This window comes from Carettochelys insculpta, chromosome 10, assembly GCF_033958435.1.
Source record: "Carettochelys insculpta isolate YL-2023 chromosome 10, ASM3395843v1, whole genome shotgun sequence".
In the NCBI taxonomy this organism is placed as follows: domain Eukaryota; kingdom Metazoa; phylum Chordata; order Testudines; family Carettochelyidae; genus Carettochelys; species Carettochelys insculpta.
The window spans coordinates 50,117,046-50,141,972 of record NC_134146.1 but is presented as its reverse complement, the minus strand read 5'-3'; the positions used below and the strand labels follow the sequence as shown (position 1 = coordinate 50,141,972).

The window sequence follows — 24,927 nt, the reverse complement described above, 5'->3', positions numbered from 1 at the left end:
TGTGGTTGCCTGGTTATCAGCCCTTTCCCAACACTCCCTGGAGATGTTCACATATACAGTTCAAATCAGCATCTCCAGCCAAAAACAAAAAAAAAAAAAAGTATTTTTGGATAAAGATCCTATTTTTACAGACTTGGGGCCTGAGTCAGCAAATGCACAGGCCCCCTGTTCCACAGAGGGCCCAATCCATAGGGAAGGGTTGGAAGGACAGAGCCTACCAAGGCCTCATAAAACTGTGTATTAGTTCTGAGCTGCCACTGATACAAATTTGTAGTCACAAAAGAGACCCTGTTGGTGGTGTGAAGGAAGCACATGCCAGAACCTCTGCTGGAGACAGCTGCAGGAAGCTGGAGGTCTGGTAACCTTATTAGCAGGCATGAAAGTTCTTCTGCTGTTTTTATGTTTTCTCTGCAGTGATTTACCTCAAGAATAAAACAGACTTGCCCAGGAAAGACTGTGTGGTTAGCTTATCACTGTTGGCCATCACTTTGTTACGCTCTGAAGAGAGAGCAAGGAGGTCGGTTTAGGCAGATGTTCTCCTGCTGGCAATAACAGAGCAGAGACAAGGAATTGAGCAAACTGGAGCTACCCTGATTGGTGGGGAGGAGAGATGCAAATCTTCACTCAAGAAAGATGCAATGGCTGGGGACCTAGACGCCTTCACTGAATCACTGAGGACAACCATGGGTCCCATTGCCCTAAACTGTGACAATTACATCCCAGCATCATTAACTGAGTCACTTAAAATACAGCCCCCACACTAGCCATGGTGGGGGCTGAAAATCAGAAGAGCTCCCACCTGGTGGATCCACGGTAATGAAGCCAGAAGGAAACGCTGAAGTCATCAGATACGGTAGATGGTGTCTGCAATCTGTCCAGCTCTAGCAGGACAGGAAGGCCTTGGATAATGCCTGCACAGTATAATGCTCCTGTTGTCCAGTCCAAGGACAGCTTTTCAGACAATGCCTCACTAGTGCTTTGCTGTGCTAATCCAGCAAGGATTTGCAGCTCTGTCTTTTATACTATATTAATTACTCTCTCAGTTTCAGGAGCTAAGTCACTTATGGAAGGCATTTACAAACAAATAATTGTAAGTTTCCTAGAGGTCTTAGTATGGTGGTTTATGTCTTTCCTTCTACTAAATGCTTTGGCAAAATATCCCAGCTTCCACATGTTGAGCCATTTTTCTGGTTTTTCACATCTTAAGGTTTAGCAAAAGAATTTTGCCCTCCCAGTTTGGCCCACTGCATTAAGATTACTATTTCTTATTAGTATGGCCATGCTATCAGGAGTCCTAGCCATGGATCAGGGCTCATTCTGCTAGGCGATGTGCAGACACAGAACAAAAAGATGGTGAATACCACGAAAAGCTTATAATCGTAATCTAAACCAGGAGACAACTGGTGAGCAACTTTTGGGGTAGCAGAAGGAAACTATGAGATACTACCGGTCAGCGTGGTAGGCTGTGATCTCACAACACCAATTTCCTCGCCACAGTCAAGTTTTTCGTAGGCATCACAGCCCAGGAGTGGAAAGGAAGGATTTGAAAGACAATGCAGTAGTTTTCCTTAGGGCTACAGGTTGTTCCTCTGACTGAGAGGAGCCACGTGGGGGAACATATGAAGATGCTTGTTTGGAACTGTAGCAAGGGGGCAATGAAGGCTGGGATCAGGAGCCAACAGGAGGCAGGAGGTGGGGTGCCAGTGGAAGGATTCAAAAAGAGAGATTTGTAAGGACCAGATGCCGAGGGTGGATCTGGGGATTTTTGTGCCAGGTCATCTCTGGTTACTGGATGTCACTATCTGGCTCAGTCCCACTCAGGACAGTATTCGGTCCACTGCAAGTGGATCCAACCATTGGATCCCACATGATTCTAGGCCGCTTGGGTTGGGGCAGTGACTGATGATAGTTCCTAGATCTGGGGGTCTGATGCACAGCTAGAGGTGCAGACTTTATGTCTGATGCTCCCCATGGGCAGTGGGACCATGCAAGTCAAGCCACTTAGAGCCCAGGACCAGTGTCACAGCCATCCCGGGCCCCTACTCCTTTCAGCATCCCATAGATGGGCACTGGGGGAACATATCTAAGCAAGTAGGCAATTAGGAGCGCCAGGGCATGGGTTTATGAGCTGCAGGCAGCTGGACTGCAGTTTTCCACTACCCAGGAAGGGTGGCAGACAAGGAATGTGCAGCTAGCAGTGCACCTGAGAGACTGAGAGCTAGAAACTGCACAGTAGAAACCAGGGCCATCAGGAGAATGTGAGGCCCAGGTCTGGGTCGATTTACAAGAGACCGGTCTCCACACAGAGGGAGGACAGGGCCAAGTTACAACAGCTGTGAACAGCTTAATTCATCAGAATATAACAAAAGTGGTACATAGACCGTCAGTGCGTCACAGAATTATAAAATCCCAGGGCTGGAAGGGACTTCAGGAGGTCATCAAGTCCAGCCCCTGCCCAAAGCAGGACCAACCCCAACTAAATCATCCCAGCCAGAACTTTCTCAAGCTGGGATTTAAAAACCTCTAGGGATGGCGATTCCACCACCTTTCTAGGTAACACATTCCAGTGCTTCACCACCCTCCTGGGGCTATTGCTTTTCCTAATATCCAGGTCCCCCTTGCACAGGAAGGAGTTTTACCCATACACAGAACTAACACACATCCCTCCTGCAACACAGTCACAGGCTGCGGTGGTACTGATCCCCAGGCATAGCTGACTAGGGTGGTCCAAAAGGCACTTCAGAGAAGGCATGTTCACCTGTCTTGCGGGACTGAAAAGCACAGTGCAAATGCCATGATTCAGGTGCTGTCTGGAACACGGAATGCTTTTTAACTAGGTCATCATTTTAGGTGTTGCTTTGTTTTCAATTGGAAAAAAAACAAAAACAAAAACAAAAAACCTCCTCACCAGCCAAGCTACATAATTAGCCTTCAGAGGAATTTTGGGTGTTATATGTCAACTCCTTTCCTCCCCGAGCCTGACACTTGGAAATTTGCATAGTACACATGTCAAGACCCAACATGCAAGGGAAGGAACACGCAAAAGGCAAACTTAAGTCTAAGAGACACCTTCTCCCTGCCTGTCCTGCTAGGAGAGCACAGTTTTCTGGGAGCCTTCTGAAAACAGGCCCTAAATCTGCACCAGGCACCACCAAAAGGCCTTCTGATCAAAGAGTCATGTTTCGTCTTGGTCTAACACAACTTAAATTCAGGGCATGGCAGCTGCTCACCCTTTGCTTTTTCCTGCGGGAATGGCGTGCCAGGGACAATGTTTGCTTTGTTTTGGGGGAGGTTTCTAAATTCATGTCAGTGTATTCAAAGTCTCAGAGGCAAAGGGGAATGTTAGTTACACATCAGGGAACTGGTGCAAGTTGCTCGCTCAAGAGGCAGAGCAGTAGTGCTGTAGCTGGAGAACAGGAAAGTATACAACCATGTCGATATAAAGGCTTTTCTACAGGCAGACTGGCACCACTCTAACTCTCGGCTTGATTTTTAACTCATTTAGTTCACTTGGTGCTGCAAAAGCCACATGGACACATATTTCAATCTCAACCAGGATGCCACAAGGCAGAGCTCCCCCTCCACCTCCCAAAGGACCCGCTGCAACACACACAACCTTCTTCAGGCACTTTTGGGATCCAGACTTAACACAGTAGAGTTCTTCCACCCTCTCTGGGCTATGGTTCCTGAGGAATTTCCCCCTGGTCCTCACAGGAGCCCACTGCCTCCATTCCCAGGTGAGGCTGTCAGCCCTAGCTCTCCCTATACAGGGAGCTCCACCTCTGCTTTCTGCCCTTTCTCTGACTCATCTGGGTTTCTTTCATCTGCTGGTGCCCTCTGGCCTCTCCAAAGCTCATTTCGGATGCAGCAGAGGTGTATTGGCCCTGTTGCCCCACAAGGGGAAGGCCAACCCTCCTAAGGCCATATTCACTCCGAGGCAGAGCCGTCCCATCCACTGGATCAGATGGAGCAGCTGCCCCAGGCCCACATTTTGGAGGGCCCTGCAGCAGCCATCCTATGAACTGGAGGGGGGAATGACCTGGGGCTGGGGGTTGCATGCAGCAGCTACAGCAGCAGAGGGTCATCTCACACACACCCCACACCCGACTCACCACCTGGCTGGCAGGAACAGCAGCTTGCTCTGCTCTTCTGCCCTACTGGCCCACTCCACCTAGCTTCTCCCAGGCCCTATGCCTGGGGCACTGGTAGGGATTGCCCCAGGCCCCACCCTGCCTAGGATGGCCCTGCTCCCAGGCAAAGCCTTTATTAGCTGCCTCCCTCCCAGGTGATGCTGCAGCCCTATCTCTCCAGGTCTCTCTATTCCCAGGCAGCCTGCAATGAGAGCCCCACAGCTGCTCTCTCTGCCCCCTTTCCCAGTGGTCTCTCAGTCTCACTCTACCAGGCTCCCCCTCACCAGGTCTCTCTTCATCATTAGGCCCTGGCACCTTCTTTAAAAGCTCATCTGGATCACCTGACATGGTAGAGTTATCCTACTCCTGCTCCTTCTCAGAAGGGCCCTCCAACATGGGCTTGCCTAGGCTAAGTTGATTAGGGACAGACAGGTTTATGCTAAACCAAAATCAAGGAATCTAGACAAGAGCACTTAGATACACTGGAGAAAACTTGTGCATAAACAAGGCCAAAGCAACTAGTTTCCTTCCAGAAACCCTCCATGGCTGCGGTTACACTACAGTACTCTGTCAAAAGAAGTCACTGTGGGAAGAGATTTCCTAACAAAACTTAGGTCTGCCACACACAAAAGCTAATTGGAAGCACACTGGGCTCTGTAGACAAAGTGGCCGGACTGCCCAGCTGCTCTCTCGACAAAACAGGCACCCGGAAGCACAGCAGACAGGGCTGCTCATTGTTTTGGATGCCTTGTCTGTCAAGAGAAGCCCTCCAGATCATCCACACAGCTTTTTTGTCAACAGAACCTATCAACAGCAGCGTTATGCCTCATTGCTGAGAGGCAGAACACTGCCCGCAAAAGTGCTTAGTTTGGCCGACAAAACACTGTGTGTGGGCATTTCACCAGTTTTGTCAGCAAAACTCACTAGTGTACATAAATTAGAGCACTTTGCACCCATGCACTGGGAAGATGCCCCCTAGACCTCTGAATTTGGCCCAGGAAGACACATAGGTACATTTAGAAATATAAAAAATAATTAAGCCAACTCCTTATGCCTCGCTGGAATGGGGCTGTTGTGGGGCTGCTCTTTCATTTGCTTGAGATCACCAGGATGTGCTGATGAACCAAAGCACGCTGGTCAGTAAGGGGCTTCCATTCCTATACCTGCAATTCTTTAGAAAGTGGTTACTTCTCAGGCTTTGGCCTATAAATGTTGTCGGCAATGTCCTACGTTCGGCAAATGACCTTACACATGAAGAACCCCTTTCTTTTGTAGAAACGGCACATGTAGGTCACCAGTCCGTGAAATGACATGCCATTTAGCAAGCGTACAACATTAGAAAACAAGGCTGAAAGCAGATATCATGTCCATTAGAAACCTCAGACTGGATTGAATCTGCAGAATGCGCTGATTGCCGAAGGAATTTAGCCAGGGCCAACTCCTGAGCCACATGGTTGCCAATGTCAAGTAGTCAGCACATTGTTTTTGCCTCTCTTCCAAAAGCCAGAGACCCCAGAAACACAGCGCCTCCTGCCACCCCCAGGACAACACTCCAAGCTTTCTTCCGAGGGAACAGCACCACCTGCTGAACCACCCATTCAAATTAACCATCACAGCTGAATTTACCTTGGGCTCTTGACCAAAAGCTAAGCAGGCCCAGCCCTGCTTAGCTTATGAGATAACTGCCCCAGGCAGGATGACTGTTCTGGGACATCATTGCCTCATCCATAAACTCTGAGTCATAGAAGACAATGGATGGTACCGTTTTCCCCATGCAAGCCAGCTCTAAATCCTTTCTGATTTTAAATAGGCAAAACCTGTTGACGCATGGCATCAGCCACCTACCCATCTGTTCACAGCAAATTCACATCTCCACGGTGGCGGAGCAAAGCCTACCAAACAGAGCAACAGAAAGGAGATGGGAACAATTCATCAAGACCAACCACTGCACCCAGTCCTGCCTTTGGCCACTGAACAGCTCCTGCCTAAGCAGCTGCTGCCATCAGGAGGAAGGACATTGTTTGTAAAGAATGCAGTGCCATGGATTTGCTGCATGCTGGCTAGCCTGTGAATTCTTAGTCTCATTTCAGAACTTAGTACAGTGGTTCCCAACCTGGGAACCATGGACCCCTGGGGTCCACAAGAGTATTGCGGGGAGTCCATGAAAAAAATAAAAATAACAATTGAAAATAAGTTTTAAATAAATGAATCTTAAACTAAATATCTTCCAATAATGTTATTAACTGCTGTCCAGAAATCTATGTTGTGGTGCTTTTGGGTGACGAAACGGTCGAATTGCTGGGACATTGGACATGAGTATGCATCACTTTAAATGCTAATCACTTAATTCTTTATGCTTCCTTTTTCATTTAATGGCATGTACATAGTGGCTAGAATTGGCTTTGACTGGGTCTGTGAATGGTTTGGTGGGTGATTGGAAGTCAGCACTAGTGAAAAGGTTGGGAACCACTGACTTAGTAGCATCACTAACTCACTGATGGGAAATGGCTTTTCCTTGATATCAGGTACGAAAGGCCTGGGGGTTAGGTTAGCTAGATTTCATTATGTTTGACGTTTGTTGATGTATATTTCAAACCCTTCAAACTTTCTGAAAACAAAACTTTCCCTCATAGTTTACTGCTGAGAACTGAAGACCTGATCCCAAGTCCAATAAAATCAGTGAAAAGCCTCTGACCTAACACTATTCCTCTGAAGAGTCCAAGGGTTGACACAGTTTCACCTTTGGAGGGCTTGTAGGTAACTGCTAAATCCACTTTACATATGATGAAATGGAGACACAGTAATTTGCCCAAGGTCAGGTCATGACACAGTGGCAGAGCTGGGAAAAGCTGTCAGGACACCAGAATGCAAGTCCCTGCCCTAACCACTAGCTAACGCTACTTCCCAACATGTTGTAATGCGTCGAGAATCACAAACTGCAGGAATCAGAGACAGAAAGTAATTGTCAACCTAGCTAGACTACCAAATGGCCCGGCCAGTCAACATTTGGAACTCCTTGCCAGAAGACATCGTGAACTAGATAAATTCACAGAGGATAGGTCCATTAATGGCTGTTGTTAGCCAGGATGGTCAAGAATGGTGTCCCTAGCCTCCATTTAATCAGAAGCTGTGAACAAGCACCAGGGTATGGACCACTTGGTGATTACCTGCCCTGTACATTCCCTCTGAAACATTTGGCATTGGCCAGGGTTGGAAGACAGGATACCGGGCTAGGTGGACGTTTCGGCTCAAACAGTCTGGCTGTTCTTATGTTCTTAAAATGTAGCTTTGAGAATTAATCTCATCATTATTAAGCCAATCAAGATTTTTAGAGTCCTGACTCATGGATTGTGGAGCACATGAGGTGGGCAGTATGGAGTTTGTTCCATGTAGGGTTTTGAAAATGTACCAATCAAATGTCTTTTACAAATTAAACTCCCTCCTCTTTGGTAGTAGGATGTCCAGGATTTAATGTAACAGTCCACATGTAGGCACATTACATAATTCTAGGGAACATCTGTTACCTCTTTACTTGCTTCACAAACTACATTGCTCAAAACTACACTGATCTTTATTGTGATGTAAAATTCTGCAAATTTCCATCTAACTTGTTATTCACTGTCACACTCAGCCTTTCACCATTTTCCCCTCTCCTTTCCCAGTAAGTGGAAGCATAAGACACTCAGCAGCATCTGGAGACCCTCAGGTAAACATTCCAGCTGACTTTTTCCTTAGAGGCATTAGGTTGGCCTTTCTCAGATGAATCTCATTTTGTCATATTTTTCTTGACTTTCCTCCCTCACGTTTTCTTAACAAAATGCTTAACTTATAAACAAAGGGGTCCAAATAGTACAAGATGAAAACAATCTTTTCAACTGTCTCCTAAAGCAGCTCTCAAGCTTCTCTACAGACTCAGCTCTATATTCCAACTAAACACAGGTGAAGGCTAGAATATTAGGTGCAACAATGTGTTACATTTTCCTGTGATTACATCCTTATACACAACAGAAAAACAGCATTCACAAGGACTCCATTTTAGACGGTGTACATAAAATTTAAGATAATTTGCTCTTTAGTTGTGAGATTAAACGGTATGCAAAGCCTATATTTTATAGCTAAAATTAATGCTAAACTTTTGTTCCATGCTGTATCGGATAGTCTCACTCCTACCGAGGGACCTATCTAAATCTTTCAGCCCTTTCAGCTAGGAGAAGACAAGTAAGTTCTTTGAGGTGCTTTTGAGAGCCTCAGTTGGCTAGAACCCAAAACAGCATTGGCTAGTGCTTCAGGGAGTCACTTCCAGTTTGTTCAAAAACAAAGAATATCTGGGGTGTCAGACTAGAATGAAAAATAAAGTAACAGTGAAGATCAGGCATTACCCACAAAATACAATGCTGAAATGATTGGTCTACATGGTGTATGTGTTCATAAACTTATCAAAGCTACTGACCTGCATATCATATGACCTATATTGTTACCAGATAATAGGAATTCCCCTTTAGTTCAAAAAGTTATGAACACTCGGAGTGAAATTGTGATGGACTAGACAGCCATGCATCTGCTGCCCTGCAAAAACTTGATTCTTTTATCTTACACCTGCTTGTATGTCACTTTGATTTGTGTAAATGGCTGAACAAGGTACATGGTATGCTGCTAATTGTTTGGTGGGATTCTTCTTAAACCAAAACAAATATGAATATTTAGATCATTTTACATAAAATTAAGGATACAAATAGCAGAATAGAAGTTAAGCAAATAATTTCTTCACTGCACCAGACAAAGTTTAATGTACTGCAGTATCTTATTGCAGTGTGTAGTGCAATATTTAGGGTTCCAGTGTATGGTCAGATGATTTTCACATTGCCACAATGCAACAAGATGGAGCAGATCTGATGTGTAGTATCTGCTCCTGTATTTTCTGTGATGCGTGTGCCTGTAATCAAGGGAGTTACCAGTCTCCCTTAGGAGAAGGCTGCTTCAGTATCTCACACATCCAGTTCAAACTAGGCCTTTCCTTTGTTCAACATAAGGGTTATGTCTACACTAGCACCCACTTTTGAAAGGAAGTTGCTAATGAGACACTTTGGGATATGCTAATGAGGTGTTGCAATGAATATGCAGCACCTCATTAGCATGATGACGTCCACGGCATATTCAAAAGTGCCATTTTCGATCACGTGCGATTTGTCTACTTGGGGTTCTTTTCAAAAGAAACCCACACACTTCAAAATCCCCTTATTCCTATTTACCAAATAGGAATAAGGGGATTTTGAAGCATGAGAGTGCCTTTCAAAAAGGACCCCATGTAGACGAGCCACGCACGATCGAAAGTAGCACTTTCGAAGTGCCATGGCCAATATTATGCTAATGAGGTGCTGCATATTCATTGCAGTGCCTCATTAACATATCCCTAAATGTCTCATTAGCAGTGCCCTTTGAAAAGGCGGGTGCTAGTGTAGACATAGCCAAAATGTATTTGTCAGAATTGCTCTGTGTCAGCATCATCTATGCCATGGTCAGGTATGCTGCTGTAAGGGGTATTGGGAAGCAATTTAGCATTCAAAATGTAGAGGGGTGGGCCTGGAAATGATTTTACTTGGCATAGCTAGAAATGGGTTTGTCAGGAAAAGGACATATTTCTATTACATTAGTAAGGCTCATTTCCCACTTGCAGTGCTAGAAACTCAAATTCAGTCGTCTTGTGCAAGTGACAGAGAGACAGAAAGGAAACAGGCTGTAAGCAGAATGCAAAACTGAACAGGCCAGTTGCAGAGTCAAAGCTGAGTGAAGTTCAGAAGGTCCACAAATAGCCCAAAGGGAAGGAGAGCTTGACTGTAACTTACCTACCTCCCTGTCCTCAGCTGTACAGCTAGTTAACATTTACTGCACTTTGAAGCTGGAAAGAACGAGGGAGAAAATGACAGTACAATTGGAATGAACAAGTTTTTTTGTCTTTACTCCCCTCCCCAGCAACGCAGTGGCTGTGTCTACACTAGCTCCCTACTTTGAATGGAGAATGGTAAGTAGGGTGTCAGGAGATTATTCACGAAGTGCTGAGGTGCATATGCAGCACTTCGTTAAACTAATTCTCTCCCGCGGCAACTTCGAAGTGTTAAACTTCAAAGCGCTGGCTCAGGTGCAGCTGTGGGTCACCCGCCGGTACTTCGAAGTGACTGGGCAACTTTGAAGTCCAGGGACTTTGAAGCACCCTGGGCACTTCAAAGTACCCAAAGCTTAGCCACAGCTGCATGCAAGCCGGCTCTTCAAAGTTGCTGTTGGGGGAGAATTAGATTAGCTGGAGGGTCAAATCAAACAGGTTGACGCTTTCTCAGCCCATATCCCAGTGGGCAGCTGCTACTGTCAGTGTCCACCCTGTTAACTGCCCATGAGTCTTAGGTCAGGTCTACACTAGACCTGAAAGTCAATTGTAGATATGCAATTCTACAGCTATGGCAACTGCGCAGCTAGAATCAACTTATCTGCAGTCGACATACGAGGCCATCGTCCCAGAGGGAGGTCAATGGGAGAAATTTTCCCATCAATCTCCCTTTCTCCTCACGATATTGAGGAGTACAGGGCTCACCAGTCAACCCCAGATAGTTCGATTTTGCATGCCTCTACCAGGTGGATGAAACTGAATGTGGTCAATCGTCTGCATAGTGAAGACATACCCTTAGTAGAGGCCATGGAGTCAACTGCCCACTGCCAACACACACTTTTAGTGGGTTTTACCCATGAAAATTCATGACCTAAACAATCTGTTAGTCTCTAAAGTGCCACTGGACTGCTCATTATCTGGGAAGTTACAGACATATATGACTACCTCTCTGAGACTTGTCTCCACTACTGGTGGTCTCCCAGGCACTTTAGCTGGGAGGCATGTAGAAAATGTGCTATCCCACCACCCCTCAGTACCTAGCCAGGGATGTCTGCACATCACCTTTCAAGTCATGGAAGAGGACTGTGCAGATAGCAGTGTGGTCTAATGAATACAGCCCTGGACCAGACACAAGGGTCTGTTCCTAGATCCGTCACAGACCTGTAGGCATAGTTTGATTTCTGTATTTGCGATGACAGCTCTGGTCAGGCCAACAGAGCTGTGTGGGGAAGCAGGAGGTCGGCTGTGGATGCTTGCAGTTTGCCCTTCGTAAGGGCAGCACAGCCCCTGCCCCCTCAAACTGCACCCATGCACAGCCCTGTGTGCTACCTTGGGCAAGCCAGACAAAGATGTAGCTGGGAGGGCACTTCCAGGCTTGTCCAGACACAGGCTCGCTTGTTCTGCCCAAGCTAGCATCGAAAAGTTGCCACACAACAGTATGGACCACAGTAAGGGCTAGCCACCTGAGCACACGGCTGGAGCTCCGGTGGGTTTGTAGTTGGGAAAAGAGCATCCTAGCTGCCGCTCCATGGTGTTTTTAGGAGCTGGCATGAGCAGAGCGTGCGTGTGCGTGCGTGCGTGCGTGCGTGCGTGCGTGCGTGCGTGCACTGAAATCACACCTCCCAGCAGCTGTCGAGACACTCTCAAAAGGTGAGAATGGAAACCAAGGCCCAGAGACGTGAAATGACTTCCCACAGCAGTGGGGGAGGCAGGAATCACACAGCATTTCCCTGTTGCCCAAACTGGCACGCAGGACACTGAATCATGCTGCCACCCTAGGAATTACGTCAGAAGCTGGATCAGAGCTACCACGTTCACTTCATGCTGAGCACCAGGAAGCCCCAGAAGGAAAGCACCTCAGCTCGATTCAAACCAAATCTGGATCGAGACCTGAAAGAGTCCATCTCTTTTAACAAATCATCCAGGCTTTTGCGTTCTTCAGGGGAAAGAAACTGCTGCGTCTGACCCTTCACTGGCAAGGCTTTCAAACAGGGCCGTCGAGAGCAGCTCAAGTGTTCCCGAAACTCAGGCCCAAAGCATTCAGCTCCATGCGGGTGTGGGAAATGTGAAGCTTCCTTTTTATTATGTGGCTGGGTTCCTTCTCTTCCTCAGAACAATAGCAAATAGCCACAAAAATTCCACACAGACCGCCTCAGCCCCTGCAACCAGCCCGGACACGCTGGGCGTCAGCAATAAACCTCACAGCTACAGGGAAGGAGCGCTTTGGCTGCGCTCGGCTGGATGACTTTCACCCTTCAGACACAGAAGTTGGCAATTATCCTCAGATCTCCCCACTGCCACTCGACAAGCAGGGTGAGGCCTAAAGGGGACCTAGGTATGTCCATAAGGGGAGGTTCTATGATTTGAGGGGTGGCCAAAACCCACCCATGGAGCTCTGGAGGGTGATCCTTCATCGTATCCTAGAACTGGAAGGGACCTCGAGAGGTCATTGAGTTCAGTCACCTGCCCACACGGAAGGACCTATCACCATCTCTGGCAGATTTTTTTTAAAAAATAAAAAAAAAGTCTGATCTGTCCCAGAACTTTGACAGGCCTCCTTAAGCACTGAGCTCACAACCCTGGGTTTAGAAGGCTCATACGGGTGCTCTGCAGATCAGGAACCACAGCTCCAGGGCCCAAAGATGGAGGAGAACATCTGCAGTTGGCTCTATTTTGGGTACAGTTTGGTGCCTTGGGCCAGTTACTGGTCGAGTCCCAGCTGGGCAGACCGAGTGACAGAAAAACATTTCTGCAAGAACAAAAAAATGGACGAGGCCGTGACAGGGTTGGCTCTGTCTCCCTCCTTTCCCTGAAATAACAGGGTGTGGCATTTAGGATACTCCCCACCTCAGCACTGCCAGCGAATGTCCTGGCAATGCCGGTGTGCGTTCAGTTCTGTCATCACGCCTCGCTGGGCATTGGGTGGACAGCACCCCGCCCCAAGAAAACATGGAGCATGCCTGGCATGTCGCCCCACGAGGCAAGGTCACCAGAAACTATGAAGAATTCTTTGCCTGCCCCATCAGCCAAGGCATGCAGGGGAACATGATCCCCGCCGGAGCTTAGCTCGGGTTAGAGCTGATCCTTCTTGGCAGGTCCTGATACAAGAGGGAGCCACGGGGTGGTCACATGTCTGTGGGTCCTGGGCAGACTCAGCCAAACCTCCCAGAGCTGCAGAATGAGGCTGCCAAGCTCATGAGAAGAGACTCTGGGCACCAGCTGGGTATGCTGTGGGATCAGGCCTTCTCCTGACATCCTGAACGCCTGTGAGCAGAAGAGATGCTGCAGAGCCCACCAGGAGGACCCACTCCAGCTTGGTTCTGCACAGGAATGAAGGGACAGCTTGCTGTGCAGATCCGATGCCAGGGCACTGGGCTGAGGCAAAGGGGGCCTACATTCAGCTCAGCCACAAACATCCTTTGTGACACCGGGAATGTGAACACACGTAAGCCTGTAGGGGAAATGCTTTAACCTCCCTGGACAGTTAGTACTGGATTTAAAGCTGCCATTCATCAACAAAAGAATTTTACCACAAGATTACAGAGGGAGACATCTGAATTGGGAATTCATTTGCAAAACTGACATGTTTAACCTTGGCCTGAATAGAAATCTTAACTGTCTTATGCATTATAAGGGCAATTTCCCCAGCTTTGATATTTGCAGGAATGAGATACATCCCACTTAATTTGCTTCACTAACTGGTACTACTACTGACAGGTGACCCTTCCCCGCACCCCCACCGGCTCCTGCTATATAAACCCTGGATTCTGCTTCTCCTCTCTGTTTGTCTTCTGAGGAAGTGGGTTTTGCCCACGAAAGCTCATGACCTAATAATTTTGTTAGTCTCTAAGGTCCCACAGGGCTGCTTGTTATTTGAGTGACAGCAGGCAGGTTGTATCCCCCAAATGGGCCTCAATTCCCTTCCTGCAAAGTGGGGATAGTGACCCCGTTCCACTGTAGCAGGGGCCACCAGGAGACATGGTCAGGGATGCTGACGAGATGTCCTGGAATCAAGGCAATGGCTCCACTCCCTAGACGTGGGCACCAGCAGAGCCAACAGAACCCCTCAGGCCATGGAGATGTGGGGAGGCAAAGATTCCATGTCTCCATTCTGGCTCAGTCACTCCCTCAGCCCCACAAATAAGGATTGTTGTGGGGGAGGGAAAAACAACACAAGCCCGAGTTGTACTGGATCTCTGAGGCATGGGGAGGGGAGACAAACACCTGAGCAGGTGGCCCCATCCCTAGTCCCCCTCCTTGACAAGTCCTAACTCCACAGTGGTCTTCTAGGGAGCCCGAGGGAAGGAGAACCAGGCTCCAGATCTGCTTGAGCCCTGCCTCCATGCCACAACCCGGGGACATAATCCCCAGGAGAAATGAGGCATCTCTCTCTAGGATGGTGCTGCCAACTGGGATGAGCTCCTGTCTCACTGGAGCCCTCAGCTCCAATTCAAAGCAAAAGTTCCCTGAAGCGCGGAAGACCAGGGTGAGACCCATGGTGTAAATGGCAGCTTCTTGGCTTATACCAAGCTAGTTGCATAGGAACTGCCACACCGTAGTCTGACAATGGCCTTGGTTACTCCCCCACCCACCCACCACCTGCTGCATCCCACTACCGGTCAAAACCCAAGGCTTCAGGGAAGCCATTACCCACCCATCATGCAATCTGCAGAGCTCCCAGTCTCTATGGCAGGGGCGCAGTCCTTGAGTAAGTGCAGAGCAATGCACTGAAGGCTTGGCTTCTACCCCTGACTCTGGGAGTCCCATGACAAGTCACTGACTCGCTCTGTGCCTCAGTTTCCCCTTAAGCAGGTAGAGTCTGGCCATAGCTAGAGCATCCCCTCCTTTAGGAGGCTTGGGTGGTGAGTGACCTACTGGCTTGACTTTGCCCTGGGTGCAATGCACTTAAGAGCCTTATGGGATCTCCAACTTCTTCTTAATCTGCACCCATCTGTCCTTCTGAGGCAGATGGCAGGGGCAGCGACTACTCCGCACCATCCCTTTCCCCCGACAACTCCCACCTGCCAGCACTGCCCATTCAAATGCAAGAGCACAACACGCAGGGGCCCTGTGAGCCACACCCGGGCCTCAACACAAGAGACATGCGGCCTGGGTCCAAAGAAAACAGCTGTGTGGCTAATTCGCAAGGAACAGGAGCCCTGTAGCCAAGAGCCCAACAAGAAGTAGCTTCTCCGCCTGTCCCATTTTGTATAGATGCAGCTCCTGCAGCAATGCCAGCAGCATCCTCCGTAAGCTCTGAGCCTTGCATTCCTACCTCAAGCACAGGAAGGTCAGGTCCTCGCCCAGCTGTCTGTCACTCTGCTCCTGCCCCTCAGCAGCTCATAAACCAGCCAGCTGGGGAGAGGGTTTTTTTCCTGTCCCTTCCTGCTTCATGTTCAACAGCTGTGCAGCCTTGTAGCCATTGCCCAGCTATGGGGAGCTCTAATGATGCATGGCCCAGACACCCTGTGGCGTGGGTGACTTGACCATGGTCTGAGCAAATCTGACAGGGTAAAAACCACGGTGCTAAGGTGAAGTGAGTGTGCCCACACCTGGCGATGTGATGGAGCAGCGTCAGAGCAGCACTGAATAGCAGCTCAGCAAAACTTGGCTCTCCAAAGGCTGATGCCTTTTACCACCGTCATCTGCAGTTAACTCAAGCATTTCAGGTTGCAAGCCTTCAATTCTGGGTCTCAGGCCATGCCCAAGAAACTTAGCGCAGAAATCACTGATAAAAACCAATGTGCTCCCTGCATTAGAGCCAAACCAGGAGAGACAGCACCTCAGGTTTCAATTTGAAACCTGCATGGGTCCAGGACAGCTCTCAGGGCTCAGGAGGGAGACAGTCTCTGCTTGGGATATTCATTATACCCACAGTTCCAGCCTGAATCTCAGCTAAGAACCAGATCCCAATTCCCTGAACTCAAACCGGGACAAAGCATTCTCAGGGTGAAATTCTGGCTTCATTGAAGTCAACAGGGGATTGTATTGGTTTCACAGGGGGCAGGATGTCACTCCAGCTCGCTGAGATTTTCCCATTCAGAATCAGGAAATTTGAGCAGTTTTAGCCTCAGGTGTGAATTTAAACAGAATTTATTCAAGTGCTGCAAACTTGCATGTGGATACTCACCTCAGTTTCAGAAGGCTCTGTAGGAGTGTAGCTTAAATTAACCGGGAACAAGATTAGGCTAAATTAAAGTGAAATAAAAGTGCCCATGCAGGGGGGTTGCATTGGTTTAAATTGGATTTCAATTAACCTGGTGCAACATTCACATGTAGTCAAGGCCTCTGACATGTGCAGTAGCAGAATCCCCCACTGCCAAGGATGTTTTTCTGTCACTCTCAACTTGCAGCCAAAACATCCTCTGGTCCAGCCAAACACTGAACAGCTGGAAGATGGAGGGCTAGAACCCAAGCAAACCACCAGATATGAGCGTGATCTCACCAGTCAAACCTGAAACCTTGGTGAAAGGCTTCTCACCCACCGTACACCTGCTCCACTCCATCACCTCGTGGCACAGATGGGTGCAGGGTGTAAAGCTTCTGTGGCAAGAAAGGGACACAAATGCTACTTGCAGCCCTCTTGATTTGGAATCAAAAACTAAACCACAGATTTCTCTCACCCACCACTACCTTACAGAGCTTCAGAACGCCCTGTGCGCCCCTGAAGTGGTGCAGCAGCACGGACTGTACCATTCCCCACACGCACTGCTAAGCGCTGCAGGCTTCACACTTTGCACAGCACTGGCATGAAGCCCCCTCTGGGCTGCAGCAGTGCACAGCAACCTGGCTGCAGACATGAGCTGACAGAACGGGTCCAGCTGGAGAACTTCAGCACCAGGAGCACAGGCTTCTGCCTCTGGAATCAGGGGGGAATAGTTAACTCCTTTATTCTGTCCCTTCTCTGCATTTTAACAGTCCTCTCTTTTCCCTATGCCCCAGAATGCAGTGCCGTGCACAGGTCAACAGAGCCTGATATAAATGTCCTCCAGCAATTCAAGTGTATTGTTTTCTAAGAGTGATTTCTGCCAAATCAGTAGCTTTAAAAACACTTGTGTAAACTGCACTGCAAAATATACAGGGCCTGAGTCAGATCCCACCTATGCTAGTGGATATTGGGAGTAAATCCACTGGATAAATCCTCTAGCTGCATTCCAGAGGAGTTCTGCCACTGACTTCAATGGACTAGCCAGGCGTCAGCAATCCCCGGCGCAAGAACCAAGAGTGGCACGTGAGCCGATTTTCATGGGCACGCAAGGCAGGAGCTGCCTGGGGATTAACAAACGACCTGCTAATGCCACCAAACACCACCTACATGGCAAAGCGCTGCCTCTTCATTGATTTCTGAATGAAGCTGTTGTAAGTAGGACAATGAGTGACTTTAAAAGGGATCACCAGCTCTCAGACAGTACATAGAGGTCAAAAGGTCAAATTTCGGCACTCCACCTGAGAAAGGTTGCTGAGACCTGGACTAAGCCCTTGCTTAGGAAGACAAAATTCAAATGAATAGTGCACAGGACGTACCTGCCCATCTCCATCAATTAAAACAGCTAATTGTAGTGGTGGAGGAGCTCAGATAGGGGCAAAGCCACTTCAGCAGTGGCCAAGGGAAGGGATGGAACTGGCTTGCTGTTTTCCTTGGAGTTCTCCATGCACTCTGCTCCTCATACTTAGAGTGGCTGGGCCGGAGATGATGCTGCTGCTGCTGCTGCAGCAAATATAATCCACACACCTAGACATGGCTCACTGTCCCATGTAGTGGCACATAGACCATTTACATAGAGAGGAGAAAACAAGTCTCCTCTGCAGCCTTAGCTGAGCAGTTGCTCAGTTTTAGCTCAAACTGTAGAGTCTCCTACACTAAGATCCTGAGGTACACGGTTTGAGTCTGCCTGTGGGAGCTTACACAAACAAAAGCTGTTGCATTACAGACCAGTATACAGACACAAGTCCAGTGGCACCCTGCCAACATTAAAGCCAATTTCCACCCATGTGCCAGTGCTCGTATAACCCCATGCAGCCTGAGAGGGCTTCCAGATGAGAGCAATGATGGAACATGTACTGCTGAGGTTGCACATCTCCTGATCCCACCTCCGACTGGAGGCAGCTTTAAAAGCAAACACTGTCAGGTCTCAGCTAACTCTGAGATTTTCTAATGCTGACATATAGCAGCCTCATTTGGCCATATTCTCAGCCAATGCGCATCCTCCAGGTTCCATTGACCTGGGTGCCAATTTGCACTAGCTGAGGATTTGACCCACTGTCTGCCTTAAACATGGTCCAAAAGCAACAGAGCGAAGGAAATCTGCCAAATTCATTTCCTCCAGCGCCCCAGGGGAGCGAATTAGAAGGCTGGACGGTTATTTTAATTAAGCTTCTCGTATGTTATTTCTAATAACAGCATGAGCTTGTCTTTAATGTTGCATCATTCATCCAAACAGATCTCAAAGGGATCTAAACTGTTCTAACGTACATAGAAACACACCTTTAAAGCACAGTGCCAGAATGCAGCCAACTCTGGGCTGCAGTAGTGAGCAGCAACCTGGCTGCAGACATGAGCTGACAGAGAGGGTCCACCTGCAGAACTTCTGCTCCATAAGCACAGGCCTCTGCCCCTGGAGTCAGGAGAGAATGCTGTGAGCATGCAGAAAGCAGTAGGCTGTTATCCTCACTCAAGGGGGCCACGGGCACAGCCACATGAACATGGAAGACTGGAGCACAGACAATGCAGAGCGCTATTGTCACCATGTAATTCTGTAACTTTGAAAGGCAGGGCGGGGAGGAACCTGGAGAGGAGAGGCAGGTACAACTGGCCTCTCTGGGAGGAGGAACAGCCAGCATAAGGGAACCACAGAGCAATAAACACAGCCCCACCCTCCACTTCACTGTCCCCCTACGTAGCACCTCAATTGCAGCCATGCAGGAGCCAGCAGGGACCCAACCCAGAGCTACGTGCTCCTGAGACACAAACCCTTCCCACCTGGGCTGGGCCAGAATCGCCTGCAGCTAGCAAGACTGGAGTAGTCAGGGAAGCAGTTTCACTCCTATCTCTCTCTTGTGCACAGAGCCAGAACCAGCTCAGCCTGGGTGGATCATCTGGTGCTCAACGCATGGTCCCTCGCTCTGCTGCAAATCAGGAGCAATGTTCCTCCTATTTCAGTCAACCCATAGGCAGAATAAATTTTGTTATGTGCACCAAGGCACATGCAGCTGTGCACTGCCAGTAGAACAAATGCTGCCCGCTGTGGGCAGCTGAGGGCACTCCGCTAATCAGCTGGGCGGCACAAGAATCTCTCCTGGGTGGCTACCCAAGTGCTCATCTAACAGGAAACATTGACTGGGAGTCATGTTCCTTTCTTTTTCACGCCAGCCTCTCTACCTACCTTCCCAGGACACAGGGGCCATGTCTGCACTAGAGAGTTTGTTAACAGAAAGAGCTTTCTGTCGACATAACTCAGGGAGCGGCTACACACATAAAGCGATCTGTCGACAGAGTCTTGACAAAACTCTGCATTTGTCTCGACAGTGTTATTCCTCGAAAATTCACGGAATAAAGCTTCTGTAGACAGAAGTGCAGTGCAGCCACCTCTTCTGACAGAGAGGGCTTCCGGTTCACCGGGCAGCTCTGTCTGCAGAGCTTCCAGTTAGCCATTCTGTCAACAGAGGGCTGGGCAGTCCGGCTGCTCTCTGTCGACAGAGGATTGATCTGCGAATCTGCATTTGTGTGTAGATGCACTCTGCCGACAGAGTCTCTGCCGACAGATGCTTCTAGTGTAGACGTAGCCAGGGAGTGCAGTCTGAACTACGGGCCCCCTTGAAGGGTGTCTGCCTGGTGGCTGGAGATCAGCAACAGCCCCTGCACAGCTGATCTATGGAGCTGTAGGGAATCCTGGGTGGGCAGGCTCAGGGCACTCTGGCTTTAGATATCCACCTTATGGCTAGCTGCAGCAAGGCTGGAAGTAGGCCATGATTTCTGCTGCAAAGTACTGGTAAGCGCCAAGATCCAGCAATCAGAGAGCCAGGCTGGTCAGAGCTAGCATATGCAATGCCCAAAACCAGTTATATTACAACCTCCCCCATGGTGTAAATCGCCATGGTGCACCAGAACCAGCAGAGTGATGCTGATTAGCACCAGCTGAGAGTCTAGGGCACGTGTTCTACACACTCAGCACAGGAACAGGTTGCCTGATCACAAGTGGTCCCAGGCTGTAGTGGCTAGATAAGGCTTCCCTTAAGCTGTCCCCAGCACTAGAAACAGAGAGTACCACAGCTGCCTCCCAGCCCAAGCATGGCGTCACAGACACTAACTCTGGCCTTTTCAAAAGCACACCCCAAACACAGCCGGGGAAGGGAAACTGCACACAAGGCAGCAAGCCATTAGGACAAATCAAACAGAGGCTGTTAAATGCCTGGTATGTGCGATGTGTTGAAACTTGCTGCTGACAGCAGCCTGAACAGCCATTCACGAGTTGCCAGGCATAAGCAGCACACTAATCACCTTCTGCAGAGGCTGCATTGTGATGATTTCCTGAAGCAGAGTATGCTACCGCCAGCCACAGAATAGGACTGCCGTACAGGATATGGACCTTAACCCCCACAGGGCACTGAGAAGGTGCTGGGAGGTGATACTTTGCTGGGCTGCTGCAGAAAGTTCTTCCTTTACTCGTTATAATCATCTCAAGGGTATCCTGATGCTCACTTAACATGAGATTTTGGCAGGATTGTTCCCAGCAGGACTCTGATCTTTTCCCCTCTTCACACATTGCAAAATGAGGGGCCTGGAGCACATGACTTTGAGGAGAGGCTCAGAGACCTGGGTTTATTTAGTCTACAGAAGGGAAGAATGAGAGGTGATTTGATAGCAGCCTTCAAGTACCCAAAGCGAGGTTTAAAAGAGGATGAAGAGAACTGTTGTCAGTGGTGACAGATGACAGAACAAGGAGCAATGGTCTCAAGCTGCAGTTGGGGAGATCTAGGTTGGATGTTAAGAAAAACTATTTCACTAGGAGGGTGGTGAAGCTCTGGAATGGGTTACCTGTGGAGGTGGTAGACTCTCCTTCCACAGAGGTCTTTAAGTCCCGCTTTGACAAAGCCCAGACTGGGATGATTTAATTGGGGTTCTTACTGCTGTGAGCAGCGAACTGGACTCCACGACCTCTTGATGTCTCTTCCAGCCCGTGATTCTATGACTCCCTCGCTTTTGGCACCACCTAGTAAGACACCTGCGTTCAGGAAGCCCTCCTGTGTTGAGTGGACAGCTTGGAGGTAGACAGCTCGTAATGATGGGGGACTCCAGAGACACACCAGCAGAGTTCAGATGCAGTCCAACCTCCATGGCTCAGGTCCTTCTCCATAAGGGGTTGACCTTCAGAACAATGGACCCAAACACCATGCTTCCGAGCCACAGTCAGAGAGTTGTCTATACCCAGCTGTGTGTGTCTCCCTGATAGTCAAGTTGTGGGGGTGCCCTGTGCTACGAGTATGAGATAAAGTCTTGTTATGCCCTTCCTTGCCTCTGCATCTGGCTATTCTATTGCATGCAAGATCTCGCATTGCCCTTCTTGCTGCAGCATCTGAGACGCTGCCAGTCATGCATGAAGTGATGTGACTAACAGCCATCCTTGGGGTTCATGTTCTCTCTCAGCACCTCCACAGCCACTGTCTTTGGGGCCTGGAGAGGGCATCAGCAGGAGACCTGGACCTCTCCCCGCATAATCCTAGGATGAGGCTTCATGGGATTGGATTGCCTGCCTCCCTTGGTAAGTGCCACCCCAAACATTCCACGCCCCCACAGGCTGTGCCAGGTGGGATCTCCCTAGCTCACTGCCTGAAGAGATCCCAGAACATCAGAGCAATGCAGGAAACAACAGGCAGACAGCTGCTTTTGGCTCAGCAAAATGGCCACAATACCCCACCACCACCACCTCTACTCCCGCCCACAGCTGTGGCTGGTACTCACTTGTCCAGAGACCTCTCAGGAAAGGTGAACTGGCCCAGGCAGATACGGTCAATGTAGCTCAGGGGGATCCGCTGCACCTGGAGACAGGTGAGCATTATGAAGTCATATTTGCAGACCAGGAGGGTGTCCTCTGTGATCACTACAACACGCTCCCTCTCGTTATTCCAGTGATCTACCCTGGGGACAAAGCAGAGTGGTGAGACGCTGACCCTTCCAGCCACAGGGAGACAAGAGTGGAGCTATGCTGATTCCTGAAGATCAGAGCAGGAATCCAACCTCAGGCTGCATAAATGAATCACACTGCAATTAGATATGGCCCAGAGCTGTCTACACCAGTGCCTAAGGACAGATGATTTTTGGAGCAATTTCTATTACTTTAATCCCTATTCAGTTTCATAGGACTTTCCCATGGGAAGCTGCTTTTTTATTTGAAATATTAAAATTAAAAGAAAAATGGTCCTCTCCCTGGCTTGGACACCCCAGGCATGTTTGCGATCCTTACATCTCTTCAGTGTATTATTCATGAACTTTTACGAAAACTTTTGCGCCCACTAGGTGACAGTGCAGACAAATGTTTCTGTCTCTTTCAAACCTCTCCCAGAGTAACTATTTACACACACCATCTCATTGCTTATTAAGATCTTGCTACATCTGGACCAGGGGTGGGGAAAAAAAAACGGAACTGTAATTAGAAAAAAAACAAAACAAAACAAAACACCTTTGAGGCTCCGTGTCCTGGGAATCCAGTTCGCCGGGATCACTCAAGAAAAATATTTGTTTTGCCTGACAAAAAGGAATGACTGACTGGGAGGAAGCTCTGAGTGTTTACACTGTTCAGTGCAGAGGTCAAACCCTCACAGGGCAATGTGAATCATTTTATGTTTGTGTGCTGCTAGCTGGGATGTCCATCTTACAGACCAGCCTGAAAAAGGCCTTGCCACCCAGACATGCCCATCAGCTATGGAGTTAATGTTTTGTAGCGGATTCTCTTTCTAGTGTAGAATACAGAGGAGCTTTAAAAAATCCCGTTAAAGGATGTCACTGAAGTGTGTCCACTCCAGGTTGCGGATCTCCCAGGACTATAATAACCAGAGGTAGGTCTAAATTAGCGGAGAATAGAAGGGGGCTGAGCCAAACTGTATTGTGCTGCCACCTAACGGCAACAATGAGCAACATAAAGCTCCTCAAAGAGAAGTCTGCCGCAAGAAGCTGACTGCATTTATCTAGCTGCAGTTTCTGAGCCAAATCTAGGAGCTTCCAACCTGAATAACCCTTATCACTCAGGGGTCGTGTCTACACGTGCACGCTACTTCGAAGTAGCGGCACTAACTTCGAAATAGCGCCCGTCACGGCTACACGCGCCGGGCGCTATTTCGAAGTTAACTTCGACGTTAGGTGGCGAGACGTCGAAGTCGCTATCCTCATCAGGAGATGGGGATAGCGCCCTACTTCGACGTTCAACGTCGAACTAGGGACCGTGTAGTCGTTGCGCGTCCCGCAACTTCGAAATAGCGGGGTCCGCCATGGCGGCCATCAGCCGAGGGGTTGAGAGACGCTCTCTCTCCAGCCCCTGTGGGGCTCTATGGTCACCGTGGGCAGCCGCCCTTAGCCCAGGGCTTCTGGCTGCTGCTGCGGCAGCTGGGGATCCATGCTGCAGGCGCAGGGTCTGCAACCAGTTGTCGGCTCTTGTATCTTGTGTTGTTTAGTGCAACTGTGTCTGGGAGGGGCCCTTTAAGGGAGCGGCTTGCTGTTGAGTCCGCCCTGTGACCCTGTCTGCAGCTGTGCCTGGCACCCTTATTTCGATGTGTGCTACTTTGGCGTGTAGACGTTCCCTCGCAGCGCCTATTTCGATGTGGTGCCGCGCAACGTCGAAGTTGAACATCGACGTTGCCAGCCCTGGAGGACGTGTAGGTCTATTTCGATGTTGGCTTCACGTGTAGACGTAGCCAGGGTGTCACTTACACACCAAGGGGCTAAAACAGACTCTAGGGTGATGGATTCTACTCTGTTTTGATGATCATCATGATATCTGAGAATCTAACGATGAGGAAATGTGCACACACCTAAAATAACCCAATTACACGATACACAGAAAAGTACTTTTCCTTTCAGCTCCCAGCAGCTCTGTAGCAGAGAGGTACCTCAACTGGAGTACTGCATCCAGGGCTGGGCCCACATTTTAGGAAAGATGTGGACAAAACTGGAGAGGGTCCAGAGAAGAGCAACTAAAATGATTAAAGATCTAGAAAATATGACCTGTGAGAGAAGATTAGAAGAACTGGGCTTGTTTAGTTTGCAAAAGAGAAGGCTGAGAGGGGACACATGATAGCAGCTTTCAAGTACCTAAAAGGGTGTTACAAGAAGGAAGGAGAAAAATTATTCTCCTTAACTGCTGATGATAGAACAAGAAGCAATGAGTTTAAATTGTAATAAGAGAAGATGTTAGGGAAAATTTCCTAACTATCAGGGTGATTAAGTACTAGAATAAATTGTGCAGGGGTGGCGGGGGTGGAGGTATTTCAGAACAGGTTGGATAAATATCTAACAAGGATGACATAGAAAGATGGTGCTTGGTACTGCTGTGGGGCAGGGAACAGGACTTGATGACCTCTTGAGGTCCCTTCCAGTTCCAGTGTTCTATGATTCTCGCTCTGGGGCAATCCTGATTTTTGATTCATCTGTGTTAACTGACAGAATAAATTCAGAGGTGCTTGTGGTATAATAACTAAATAACCAGCTCTGGCCAGAACCACTTTTAAAGCCATGTTTTTAAGCCTCAGCCACCGACAGTCAGCAGATGCTGCACTTGATGGACAACTGATCCAACGTAACACATTGTTTGCCTCCAGGCCCTACAGTGAGACACTTAAGAAGCGCAATCTCTTTAGCTTCCTAGAGAAGATGATGAGGTGACTTGATCCCTGTTTATAAATACCTCTGGCTGGAGATGGTATCAGACA

At 48.7% G+C, this 24,927-nt stretch overlaps 1 protein-coding gene across 8 annotated transcripts in view; it reads right to left on the bottom strand.

The window, feature by feature from the left end:
• TPRG1 (tumor protein p63 regulated 1) overlaps positions 1-24,927 on the bottom strand; it is a 116,690-nt gene that overhangs the window by 16,937 nt on the left and 74,826 nt on the right. For all 8 annotated transcript variants that reach the window (XM_075004010.1, XM_075004011.1, XM_075004009.1 and 5 more), the window contains one exon: positions 21,968-22,144. In XM_075004010.1, coding sequence (XP_074860111.1) covers positions 21,968-22,144 — 177 coding nt within the window. The remainder of the gene's footprint in view (positions 1-21,967; positions 22,145-24,927) is intronic.